The 13,466-nt window shown below is 42.4% G+C and overlaps 1 protein-coding gene across 2 annotated transcripts in view; it reads left to right on the top strand.

Annotated features, from left to right (window-relative positions):
* Positions 1–74: 74 nt before the first annotated feature.
* C6H11orf16 (chromosome 6 C11orf16 homolog) overlaps positions 75–13,466 on the top strand; it is a 15,743-nt gene continuing 2,351 nt past the window's right edge. The window contains exons 1-8 of one of the 2 annotated variants that reach the window (XM_073347521.1): positions 75–2,822; positions 4,459–4,643; positions 6,123–6,279; positions 7,883–8,111; positions 8,956–9,633; positions 10,400–10,587; positions 11,219–11,391; positions 13,101–13,350. In XM_073347521.1, the coding sequence (XP_073203622.1) occupies positions 4,477–4,643; positions 6,123–6,279; positions 7,883–8,111; positions 8,956–9,633; positions 10,400–10,587; positions 11,219–11,391; positions 13,101–13,350 (1,842 nt within the window). In that variant the 5' untranslated portion in view covers positions 75–2,822; positions 4,459–4,476. Of the gene's footprint in view, positions 2,823–4,445; positions 4,644–6,122; positions 6,280–7,882; positions 8,112–8,955; positions 9,634–10,399; positions 10,588–11,218; positions 11,392–13,100; positions 13,351–13,466 lie in introns of both variants that reach the window. The other variant, XM_073347520.1, reaches the window with a different exon arrangement.

Genomic DNA, 13,466 nt, shown 5'->3' with positions numbered 1-13,466 from the left:
GGCTCAGCTTCTGTTTGTTTTCAGGGATGTTTCATTTCCTGCTCATTTTCACACCTCCCCAATTTTTCTTTTAAAGTTGCTTGTGTATTGGTCTAGTGGCTATAGCCTGGGACTCCAGTTTTGCCACAGGCCCGCTGGGTGAACTTCAGCAAGTCAGTGCCCCCCATGTGCCTCAGTTTCCCCAACTGTAAAATGAGGATAGTGACCTTTTGAAATACTTTGAGATCTACTCATATAAAGCACTATAAAAGTGAATTATTATTATTTATTAAAAAGGGGTAAAAACACTTTTCAAAATAGTTACCTGAATGTGGAAAAATGCAGCATTTTTGGAAATGCAGCTCTATCCTTTTGTTAACCTATTCTTTTTTGTACTTGAAACCTGGAAGTCTTACTGTGGTTTTAAACCCCTTTTTTCCTGGCCAAACTCCAATCTGGGAGCTGGATTCCATCACCCATGCTGTCAGTGAGCTTAGTTCATGAGTCGTCTTGTTGAAAATCACTGAATATGGATTTACTTACTGACATAGTAAGATACTACTCAGAGGAGGGGTGGCAGAATCTGGCGCTGGGGAATGACATCATGTAAGCCTGTATGTCGCTGCACTTTCACTGGGATAATGTTGTCTTCACTTCATGTCCTAAATTGTTGCTCTGCACTCTTAAATAGCTGACCGTTTCACCCCACAGCTCGCTGCATTTCAGCAAAGTTTTCTAGTTAGGGCCTACTCACATGAGAGTGATGAGGAAGATTTAGCCCATAGTTTGCAAAGAGCTTTGACATCCCTTGGGTTGAAAGGTGCTATATTATTTACAGTCCTATTTTATTGATATTCAATAAAAAGGCTCTCCACATACCATAATGAGAGCCACTGCAACATGGGTGCAGCAAAGTACTGAGGAAAAAGTCATTAGCAGCTGATAATCTAAACCAGATGTGGCTTTTCCTTGAGGCCCAGCAGTCATCTGTACGCTACTGGGTTTATGGAAGCAAAAAGCGAGTTTTACCATGGCACAGAAAAGGAACATTAGTCTACTAGTCACTGTTTGCAGTACTATCCCTTTACGCGCGAGGCAGGTCTCTAGTGCACACGTAGCTCTCTCCATTCTACTTGAAATCTTGAAATCTCCACTGTTGTTTTTGAAGGCTTAAAAGCTTTGTTGCTGCTACAGCCCACACTGGACCTGGTCATGACCAAGCTTATCTTTGCTCTTTTCTGAGTGAAAACAAAGCTTTAAGCCCAAGAGTTTCAAAAATAGGATCTTCAAGTCCACATTCAGGTTCCTGAGTAAGTGGCCTGATTTTCAAAACATTGGAGCCCCCATGACTTCATGCCTGAGTTCCTCTCAGGAGGAGGAAGACAGCATGACTATTTTCCAAGCTTTTGGACACTATATTTCCAAGCTATTTTCCAAGACAATAGGGATCAGAAGTAATTCTGCTCGTCATCCACTTGTTTTAAATTCATTTCCTTAGGACAATCATCTGGTTAAAAGACTATGAAATACAATTCTGATGAAACAGCTCGAAAGTAGATCTTGTTTCGCTAGCTGGCAATGAGATTTCAGCCGTGCTTAATTTGTAGTGAAAGAGGTGCCGGGGCTCGAGCAATTTTTTTACATTCATAATTCATGCAGCAAACCCAGAGGTGCCAGGGCTATGAACTGCCAAGCCTAGAGGTGCCGGGGCTCAGCCCTGGCACAAATTAAGTACTGGATTTCATATGTGTAGCGGATGAATGTAAAAAAAACCCAGCAGAGGAGCAATGAAATGCCCTTGCAACAATTCATTAATGTTATGGAAGAGGAGACAGATCTAGAGGTCAGAGCAGGGATCAACAATCAGGAAGACTCCTAGATCTTATTCCAGGTTAAGAAATCTCTGTTTACTCACCTGAAAATGGGAGGGAGGCAGTATTGTCCAGTGGGTGGCCCCTTGACTGGAACTCAGGAAATCAGGGTTATGTTCCAGGCTCTGACATTGACCTGCTGAGTGACCTTTGGAAAGTCAGACTGGAAGCTCTGTGGGGCAGTGGCTGTCTCTAAGTTTTTGTACACTGCCTAGCACAATGAGGCGGGTGCTACTGCAATACAAATAAAAATAAATCACTTCACCTATCTGTGTCTCCTCTGACCCCTTATCTGTCTAGTTTAGACCGTGAGCTCTTAGGGGTTGGAACTCCCTCTTACTGTTTATACAGTGCCTACCACGATGGGGCTTTGATCTTCTTTGGGGCATTGAGGTGTTACTGTAATACACAGCATACTGTATTATTATCTACCTAGTAGATGGATGTGAGGCTTAATGACTTAATGTTTGTAAAGTGATGTGACACCAGCTCAACCACTTCCCTTTTACCCTAACTGCACTGCAGCACTTTTGTTACCTCATATAGGCATTTTTATTTTAATCCCACAGGTTCATATGACCCTGTCTTGGTCAATAAAATTGTGTTTGGTCATTCAAGGGTGCAAAATAGACTGTATATGCACAATGCATTCCTACACTATGACCCCACCACGGTAACTGATACTTTGATCGAATGGATTATGTCTGTCACATTTAAAATAGAATGGATATGTGTTAGATGATCATCTATGGGACTACCGTTCCTTTGGCTGTTGGCTGAAACACTCATGTACGTGCATGCGTGGCTTTCTTCAACACAGTCACTTCCTGTTGGTAATGAATCTATGGCAACCAGCTTAGTAACTGGAAAACACTAGCAACAAATGACTTTTCACACTGAACAGGCAAAAGGGCAGGATTTCTGAAGTCAGGCCAGGTGTGGGAGGACAAGATTGGGCACTCTCAATATCTGGTAAGTTCAATATATTCAGTTTCCAGAACCACTGTATCTAAGTAATTGAAGCTGCTCAGTAAACATAATATAATTTTATACAAGTCACCTGTGTCTTTGCTCTCCTCTGCCCATGCTGTATCTGTTCTGTGGATAAGAAGGGACTTTGCTCCTCAGGGCTGTCTGGCCAATATCTTTCCCCAGCACTAAATTCACTGCAAAATTTTTTTTTAATGTTAAGTTAAAAATAAAATTAATTTGAACATCAATACAAAGTCTAACTTTACATTACATTAATTTTTTCATTAATATTTATGTGTAAGAATCAGTATGCTTGTAAAGTAATCAATATCCTTGACATTATTTGCTTATTTGCAGACACAAGTTTTGCAGAGATTATTACAATAATTGTTGCAATATGTGATCCTGTTGCAATTTATGATCTGGTTGGGAGTTTATATAAAATACTGGTTTGTTAAATAAGAATTTGCTGAAATCTGACCATATTTATCAAAAGAGCAGCCAGATGATAGTCTTTTATACCAGAGAAAATGAGAGAGTAAAATCCACAGGTAACATTTTTCAAATGCAGCTAAATAACATAGGAGCCTAAATTCCATTTGCAAATGTAATTTAGGAGCATAGTCCAATTGTCTTTCAGTTAGAAAATTTTACCCCATGTATAAATATTTTAAAGTAATATAAAAAATCTAGTTAGAATAGAAATGTCCTGCTAAATCTTGCCCAGGTTACAAGGTAGCTATAGCATTGTAAATCTTAACTTGACAGCCACAGAATAGTTATCTCTTCACTTGTCAAATGTGAGCCATGATTTCCTTCTCTTGCTAAAAGCATAACCTTTCATCATAAAACATGACAGAACAGCTGCAAGATCAAATGATTGCCCCTTAAATACATCACTATAACACAAGTAACAGGCAACGTTAATCTAGTGCTACATTCAAAAGCTGTCTTCGAGCTCATTCAGCTATATCAGCTCCAGCTGTGATTTTGGTCATAGCTCATAAAATATGTAGGATTGGGTTGGGACAGGACACAGATGGGAATCATTTTAGGAAGAATGCAGGTGCAGCAGGTGATGGTGTTGATTCCTGAGGTGGCATAACTATGAGTCTCTCAGTGGTGTTCGAGGGCACTAATCTATGGAGGACTTGATTTAAAACAGGAAATTCCCGAAGACTTTTCTAGTTTATTTAATGTTGCTAAGGTGCCAATCACCTTTTGTAAAAGTCTGATTCAAAGTCCTTTGAAGTCAATGGAAAGGCTCTTATTGACATCAGTGGGTTTTGGATAGTATAGGGGTGTTAACCACACTGACTTCTCCTGGCCAAATTCAAGTCTGGTGAATTACATTCCAGCTACCTAAATCCCCCCTGTAATTTCAACTGAGTACCTTAATCTTCAGTTCCTGTTGCTCTGCACTGTTAAACAGTTGTTATATTTCACACCAGAAGTGGCTGCATTTTCAGTGGTAGGCAAACTTTTGATTCATGTTCTTATGTAAAACTCCTTTGGGAGCCACTAGAAAATGTAAGTCATTGTGATCATCATCTAACTACTGTGTATATTTGCTTAAAACCTGGTACGTCGTGTTTATTCACATCAAATATAAAATTATCACAGTTCCATTTTGTAGGTAACTGCTTATGGGGGAATGGAGAATCCAGGAAGATCCTTGTTTACAGAGCACAAGTACTGCAGAGCAATGACAGCACTAGATAAACTCTCATGCAGCAACTTCCTAACTAATATCGATCCCTTCTCTAGTGGGTCTTCCATGGTGCATCCTGCTTGGGTTACCAGACTTCTCATCCCACAAAGGTAATAAAAAGTTCTTGCTTGTGTCTGTCATTTGCTTTCTCACTTCCAGTCTCTACCCATCTTGACAAATTAGCAAACTGAAGATAGTTTGAGAATTGCCACAATGTTTTTCATTGTCAGCTTTATAGACCATTACTGATTAAAATTTTCTGCAACACTGTTGACGACTGAAAACAAGCTATGAAGTAAGTCCACAAACTAAAGAGACAGGCCCATTGGCGCCAGCTGTTCTTTACAAGCAACTCCTTTCTCAGATCTGACAAACTCACTACACTTAATACATCCCTTTCGTGGTATTTTTCCATGAAAGGTAGCATGTAAGGTCTCTACTGAAAGCTTGTAACTTAATAATACTCATAATCATTGTGAGATGTGTGTACGGGTAATATTTAAGGCATAATTTAACTATATTGAAAACTATGTTGTATCATCTTAAAGTTGGTCAGAAAACATCGTATGATTGGGTGATAGCCCACTCGAGTGGGAGGGAGTTGTCATCCCCCCCTGCTCAGTTGGTGATATAATGCCCTGTCCCAGAACAGTCATTGGAAAACCATCAAAGACAACTGCAAACAATCAAAACCACTTGGAGGTAAAAAGGACCATAACAACAGACAATGCCCTGTGTGTGAATAAAGACGAAAGACTGATTCAGTGTAACACATGATGGAAAAAGACTCCTTGTATCCATTCATTGAGGAGACATGTTGTTGAATGGGGGGCAGGTTTTATGAAAAATTGGATCCTGGTTCCTGTGATGCCAGCCAACTCTGCAACAGACTGAACTAGGGGTGGGGTGCTTTGTTAGCTAGGAAAAGTAACTATTAATAAACTGTAGGCCCTAGTTTGCATTTTATGATTTGTTTTCTATTGTAACTGGATGTTTCCATTACTGTGGAACATCTTTAAACATCTTTTTTCTAGTGGAGTCTCTCTTCTTTCTTATGATAAAACAAAAGAAGGTTTATTTAAATGCAGTACTTTATACAAAAGTGATTTAGGGTAAAAGTGGTAAACTGGGGCACACTGCTCCTTTGAGGGCAAAGGAGCTGGGATTTCTGAGAGTAGCCAGTACAGGGTCTGGATATCACAGGGGAATGCTTCAAGGGAACTTGGGACACCTCTTGTTAACCTGATGTTAAGGGCAGTTAGAGGCTAGTTTGTTAGAGCATAAGTTAGAGCAACTACTGCTGTAGGTTATACCAAACTAGGATCACAGTGTGATCCTTCCACAACCAGCAAACACCCTCCCGCACAGTGGTGTGAGGCTGAGAGGAGCTGCTTGAGTTATGCAAGCAAGGGATTCTCCTGCACAGGCAAATCCTCAGCCAGCTCCTTCTGCCTGCTTTACACCATAGGGGTGGAACAAAACAGGTCCACCAGGGCCCGGGATCTGGCCCTTGAAGGTTAATAGATTGTCTTCGTTTGACTTACGGAAGCCGTTTGCTCTCACCACTAACCCTTTTCTTTTTATTCAAGGTGCTCATGGATCGGCCACTGTCCACATTTCCCTGACACAGCATGTAAGGGGCTGAAGGTGTGGGAAAAATCAGTGGACATTGCTCATGTTCCTGTTTTAGCAAGAAGGGAATCTGATGGGTTTTATTATCTTGGTACGATAAAACAGGAGATAGAGGCAAGTGATTATTAGCTCACCTATCTTGTATAGCTATTCTTAATTTACTGTGTGCCCCCATTACAGTGAGATCTGTTCATTGTAGGAAGTCACATGGATCAGACCCTGGACTCTCCCAGAAGAGATTCACAAAGGGTCAAATTCATGGATTGCAGAATGACCCCCAGTAGCATCTCTCCACCACTTGAACCCCTGCTATGGGTGGAACTGGGTTGGGGGGGGGTGTGTGCAAAGGCAGATCAGCTGTGCAGTGGGGTCTGTGCATCATTTCTGTCGGTTCTGATGTAGGCTGTTGCATGAAGTCAGGAGGCAAGTCACAACCAGAGCATCTGCATTTGTGATTATATAGCTCCAGTGGATTAAAGACCATGTATATGGGCAGTAGTGTCCAGTGGTCCAGCCCATCCTACTGTACCTATTGATTAAGAGCATGCTGTATGAGTCTGCTCCGGATAACAAAGGTATGGGCTGAGATGACACCTGTATGCAGCCTCTATGCCTCCTTTGCTGGGCCTTCTCTTCCTGATGTCGGACTTTCTGGCAGCTATTCTAGTCTGCAAAAGGGACTGTTGGCTTGTGGAAAGTCGGGGTATGCCCATTATTCAGAAAACAAGGCAGCTGCTTGTCCGATAGGGACTACCAGACTGATCTCTTTAGGGAAGCTCCTGCTGTGACGCTATGCTACTGTAACGCTTTGGCGTCCCATTCTTCCACCAGCGCTGATGTTTTTTTGGAAGGTCGTTTTGCCCCAGTTGGGCCCATCCTGCAAGGTTGCAAGAAGCCTTGGCTCCTGCTGCGACTCAGGGCTCTCAGCACCTTGCAGGGACAGGCTCTTTGTTTCTGAGCCAGTCGTGCTGGGCATTGAGCCACGTTTAGATTAATTTTGTGGTGTTATGGCCTGTGCCACACCTACTGTTGTGAATAGACAGATAAACATCAATACTGTTGGAAAACTGTTAGTGTGTTATGGATACACTTAGGGCTTTATTCCCCTGCAAACCAAGGCACAGCATGTCTTTTCAGAGACACTAGTGAATGCTTTAATTCATTAAGTTGTTAGCACTTAAAACTTTAAAGAAAAAAGGGCCTATTCTTTCTGAAGAGCAGGGGAGTGGCTTGCTTCACTTGCTGATGCAAAGCTCCTTAACTGTTTTCTAAAAGATAAAATGCCTGGTTACCCAGTATGTAACAGAAAAGGATTCATGAGTGAATAGAGAACAGTTCTGAACTGCCTTTGGGTACTTTGTCACCATCTATGTACAGGGTAGTTTGTGAAATTGGCAGCATCCCATGAATTACAGCTGGGCATGGAATCTCAGGCCTGTAGTGTCTTTTGCAGGGGAGAAAATACAGGTCTTAGTTGTCGTATATGCACAGGGGTATTTTACCAAGGCTGCTGAACACAAACATCCCCCTGTAGTTCTTTCCAGCTCTCTAGATGAGAGACTAACACAGCACGTGCTGCTTACTGTCACCATTCCTACTGTCCTAGAGTTCAGGCCTAGTCTAAGCTGCCATGGAAGGGACTGCTGACTGCAGTACAAGGCCTTATATTATGTATACAGGGTGGGCTTCCTCATAATTGTTTTGTTCCTGGTAACAGGGCGAAAGAGGAACTTTCCTGGTAGAGTTTGACAAACCACCTGCATCGGGTGACAAGTATTCAGTATGTGTGCAAAAAACAGCCAGGGATGACATCCTTGAATATGTCAACAGAATGAGGCACTCCATACTCCCTGGAGACAAAGTGCTGGCACCCTGGGAACCAGACCTTGTCAGATATGGCCCTGGAACCATCCTCCTGGGCATTGAGACACGGGATCCCCTGAGAGGTAAGAAGGGATCCCCTGAAGTGGTAAGAATGAACACTGTTTTTGATATTGCTATTGCAGCAGAAGCATCAGTGCAACTTGCAATGTTTATTTTAAAAATTTATACCAAGGGATGCAGTGGGAACTAGTAACGGATCCCTAGAAAGTGCTCCTTAGTAATACCTTGAGTGTGAGAGTTAACTTCTAGATTGCTCTACCTTTTATTAAGAAAACAGTGACTTTTTAAATTTGCACCTTTGCTATCCACTACATTTAGTCTTTTAGCAGTTATTCAATTTAACTTCTTACTGAAACAAGGGCACCAGCCATTGGGGAAAGGATAATGTGTTCCATTATCTGTTTCATAGGGAAACCCCATTTTCAAATGGGGGTAGTGTTAAGAAGATGGCGCCCGTTAGAATGCTCAGATCGGCACTGGGTTATTTATATAGCCAAGTGCTGATCTGAGCACCCACATGTGGAATTTAGATAAACTAATAATCTACCCATGTTTGACAATTTGGCCCTGTTTGCTTATCAAAATACTGGTAAAATGTCATTGGATTATCACGGCCCAATTTGGCTGCAATACCAAAATTACCAGACAATTACCATTTGTGTCTCTTTCACATGGGGACAGATTTGCAGGAAAACTTCTGCCAGGTCTGTGATAACAATGGCAAATTCAATAGCAGCCTTCATATCGTACAGTATATGATGAGGAGGTGTTAGAACAGGAGGGTGTTCCTGCTCTTGGACAAAGGTAGAAAACGTGTATTAAAGTGCTAAGACCAGTCAAGGAACTAGTATTTTCCCAACCAGAGCAGTACTGTCTAATGGTATCTTACCTTTTTCTTTTCAATAGCCTCAGAGGATGAAGAAATCATGGTCTATTTTTGGAATGACAAGAAAGTGAAAGTACCACTAGGTGTGGCCTTATGGATTCCACCAGACATGTGGGAAAGGATGGTTGAGATGATTCACATGCCCTTCAGCAGCAGATTAAAGTTTATGAACCCCCACAACACTACTAGCTCTTACACTTCTACTTGCAGATTTCTAAGAGCCCCCATCCATTCATGTGCTTTAGATGATGGGCTAAGTAAGTACAGGTGGCCACGGCCATGCCCATTAATCTGCCCCCCCTTTCATGGTCACTGTCACAGTGTATGCTGTTCACCAGTCCATGTGGGATGTATCAGCTGCTCCCATCCCAAATTCAATGCCTGGTGGCCTCTACTATCCACATCTTTGGTCTCTCAAAGAGGCACTAAACTGCAAGAGTCCAATAACAAACCCACGGCACAACTTCTAGAATTGGAAGGTCCAAAGGAAAATGAACCAGCAGCTGCTGCTGCTTCTTCCTCCTCCTCTTCTGATTTAGAAAGTGAGGAGGAGATGTGCCTAACTAAGAGCACGATGGTGGATAGTGCTATTAATACAGATTCCAGTCTTTTTGAAAAGCCCAAACTGAAAGATGCTGCAAGACCTGAGTGGAAGTATTGGAAGAGAAGCCACCCCAAGTCACATCCTAGGAATCCAGGTATATTTCATCTCTTTCCTTAGTTATTTGTCAACAGGTGCTTCTTCACTGAAAGCGTTCTATGACCCTCTTCAGTCTGGCACTGTATCTCATTCAGTGTTAGACTCGAATGTGGGTCTATATCTCTGCTAGCAGTGACACAGATGTACTTGTAAATGTCTAAACTTACCTTATTTCAACATTGGTAGACAAATCGTATGTATGATGCATAGAAAGCAGAAAAAAAATCTGACCATCAATGTCATTTATCCTTTAACTACTACCTAGAATTTAAAATAGGTTAAATAAATTCATAAATCTGAAATTCATAAAAATGTTATTTTGTAGCCCCACTCCCCTTTTTGAAAAGCAAAACAAAACTTTGTACTGGGGCCTAAACCAGGCATCAGTTAAAAATCCTTTTAATTAATTTCTATAAATGCAAGATCTGCACCAGGTTTTGCCTTCTTCATCACATGTAAGGGCTCCTCTTTCAGTACTTTATCCAGTGGAAAAATGGAATCAGCAAAAATGGAATCAGATTCAGGAACACACAAACAACTCTAAATTCCTAATCTCCTCCCCCCCGACCCTTCCCACATTTTTCATGATGCCACCCACACAGTTAACTTTTACTTTAGTAACTGATATCCAGAACCAGAAATCGTGAACCTACAAGAGTTCCTTTTAGGTTAAAATTGCACTTTCCCTTCCAAATGATTACCATTTTTTATCTTTAATGTAAAAGTAAGATTATGCACATTAAATATAGTATCTATATCCCCAGGAATCAGCATTCCCAGCAGCAAGTGTACAAAGGGGAAAGCAGAATCCAGAGCCATTTTCTGCTTGGACATGTACCCTGTTGCACCAACCAACCAGAGTGCAATGTTTGAAACTATTGAGCAGTCTCAGAGAAGACATTTCACACTGAAAGATGTCTTAATCCACCATGATTTCAAGCCATCACTGGGAGTAAGTAATCTATGGTGAAACAGTATTATAATTAGGTACATTGGTTCTTTAAATTGAAGATGATGATGATCTGGATATTAGCTGCAGAAGCAAATGGCCCTAAGGTTACCCTGTTGCCTACTAACCCCTCCCCCCACCCCATCTCTGTTTTTGCGCGAGAGCTCCTCTTCTAATTCAAGATGCAGCTGGGCAGGATCTGAAGCCATCTTACTCAGTTTAAAAAAAACCCCAAAACTAAAACTTGGCATGTAACTCAATGGTGATTCAATGGCGCTTGTAACCTTGGAGACTGATTCAATGCTCACTGAAGTCATGGGAGCTAGATTACAGCTTTAGGAAGGTAAACAACTCCTATAGAATGCTTGATCCTGGGAATGGATGGCTCTGAAATTCAGGAGTAATAGAATCCAAGCAAAGAGCTCTCCTTCCTTCTATCTACACAGCTCTGCACCAGGCACACTCCATCGAGGGCATTTTGTACTGCCCCAAAGCCTGATGCGTGTGGGTATTTTTCTAGAAATCAGTCTCTGCTGAATACTGCTCTAGAGTTCAATGAGAGGATACAAAATGCATAAACCAAGTCAAAGGAAAGAGGACTAAAGTCCTAGTTTTCATGCTTAATTTCTCCCAGCCGCAGGCCACTCCTTGTTTAGAGAAACTTGGAGAAAATCAAATAGAACGTGAACGCCAAAGAAAAGCCTGCATGGAACAAAAAAGAAAGAAAAAATTCTGGCAGCAGACGTGGGAGCATGAAAGAGAACAGCAGGCTGAAGAGAAATACTACACTGCACAGGAACACCGGAGGTACATCACACAGGTCAAGTATTAGCTACTCTGCATCTTCCCTCTTTTGGTTCAATGGACTTTGACCACAGAGTAAAGCATTGTGCACACTAAACTTATATGAAGAACTCCTAATAGAAAATATGCATAGTAATTTCAGCAGAATGAGTGTCTAGTTTAAATTATCAATAAATGTCCACATTGTGCTCTGTTGTAACTGATTTATACCTTTCTTAGGAAACCACTGTTCATAGGCTTCTTTGAAACAAGTACAAAACTTCAGGCATTCTGTACATTAATGGTTAGGTTATGTCAGATATTTGTTTCTACCAATTTTGGAATAAATGACTAAGCCGTCATATCCTGATGGACAGGGCTTTAACACAAACCCCTATGTAATGCATAATTTTTACTGAAGTCAATAGTTTTGCATGTGGGAGGACTGCAGGGTTGGGCCCTGTATGTTTGTAAAGACTATAAAAAAAACTAAATGAAGAGACTGAGTTGCATCTGTGGCTGGCCATCCTGTTCCCTGCAGAACTAGTGGAAGAAACAGAAGGGACATTCCTTCTCTGATTGATTAAAGATTTAAAGGGTTGACTCAATATCACATTCCCCAAAAGACATAGGCCCAGTTCAAGTAATTTTGTGAGACCAAATTACAATGTGACTGTCCCTAAACACAGTTAAAGCATAAGTTCTATCTTGTACTCTAGATCAGGGGCAGGCAAACTTTTTGGCCTGAGGGCTGCGCCTCCCCAAACAGCCAAGCAGGGCCTGGCCCCAGCCCCAGGCCCCTATCCGACTGTCCCCTGGGGACTCCTGCCCCATCCAAGCCCCTGTTCCCTGTCCGCCCCCCAGGGACCCCTGCTCTTGGTCCCCTACCTGCCCCCAGACCCCCCGCCCCTAACTACTACCCCCAACCGCCCCATCCTGACCTCCCCCCAGGGACCCCTGCCCCATCCACCACCCCTGCTCTCGGTCCCCTGACTGTGAACCCACTGCTCCATCCAACTCCTCCTCTCATTCTTGACTGCCCCCCTGGGACCCCTGCCCCCATTCAACCCCCTGTTCCCCACCCTCTGACTGCCCTGACCCTATCCACACCCCCACCCCAGACTCCCTTGCCCTCTAACCAACGCTCTCTTACCGCGCTACCTGGAGCATCGGTGGCTGGCAGCATGGTTGCACCAGGAGAGGCAGCTATGCCGTGCAGAACAGAGCACTGGGTCAGGCCGGGCTCTGCAGCCACACCACGCAGAGCATTGCACCAGCTGCGGGGGAGGAGCTGGGAGCTAGCCTCCAAGGCCAGGAGCTCAGGGGCCAAGCAGGACAGTCCCATGGGCCGGATGTGGCCTGCAGGCCATAGTTTGCCCACCTCTGTTCTAGATGGAGCCTTAAACTACTTGACCATATCCTTTACAAACATACAAGTTTAGTTAAGAGCCAACTAAAACTTCAGGGTGGGTTTTCAGAAGTGCTTAGCTTTATCCTATCTTTGCTCCCACAGATGTGAACAGTGAAAGTCCCACTGAGTGCTTCTGAAACTCTATCCTAAGGTTTATTTTTAAACATTTCTATTCCATTGAAGAGTTTATGTACCTGTAAAACTGCTTCCACTGAGAAAGCTACACCAGGCAGGTGTATTTATTTTGAGGATAAGAGAAGAGCAGACAAAAAACACAATCTTTTCAGAAAAATGCTTAACTCACTGGGTTTTTCTTCTCCAGGAAAAAGCTGCTGCAGCATTTTGAGAATGAAGATAAGAAGGTAAAAGAACAAGATATAAAGCAGAATCAGACAATGAAAACAAAGCAACTCACACAGCAGAGGACAAACCTGAAAATGCAGACTATGGCAGAGGAGGACAGGCAGAAAGGACAGCAAAGACTAGCTCATCTGCAACAAGTCAAAGAGACACATGATCAGAGGGAATTTAATAAGTGTATAGCTGAAGAAATTAAAAAGAAACAATATCAGGTAAACTACCCATCTATACAGGGTTATTTTTATACAGTGAATAAAGTGTGCCCTCATCATCAAGCTCTCTGCTCTAATGACCTTCAACTCTCCGTTAAATGAACAAAAGCTGTAGG

This window comes from Lepidochelys kempii, chromosome 6 (genome assembly GCF_965140265.1).
Source record: "Lepidochelys kempii isolate rLepKem1 chromosome 6, rLepKem1.hap2, whole genome shotgun sequence".
In the NCBI taxonomy this organism is placed as follows: Eukaryota; Metazoa; Chordata; order Testudines; family Cheloniidae; genus Lepidochelys; species Lepidochelys kempii.
Note: the sequence above shows the minus strand (reverse complement) of the source record. Positions and strands in the feature narration are given on the sequence as shown.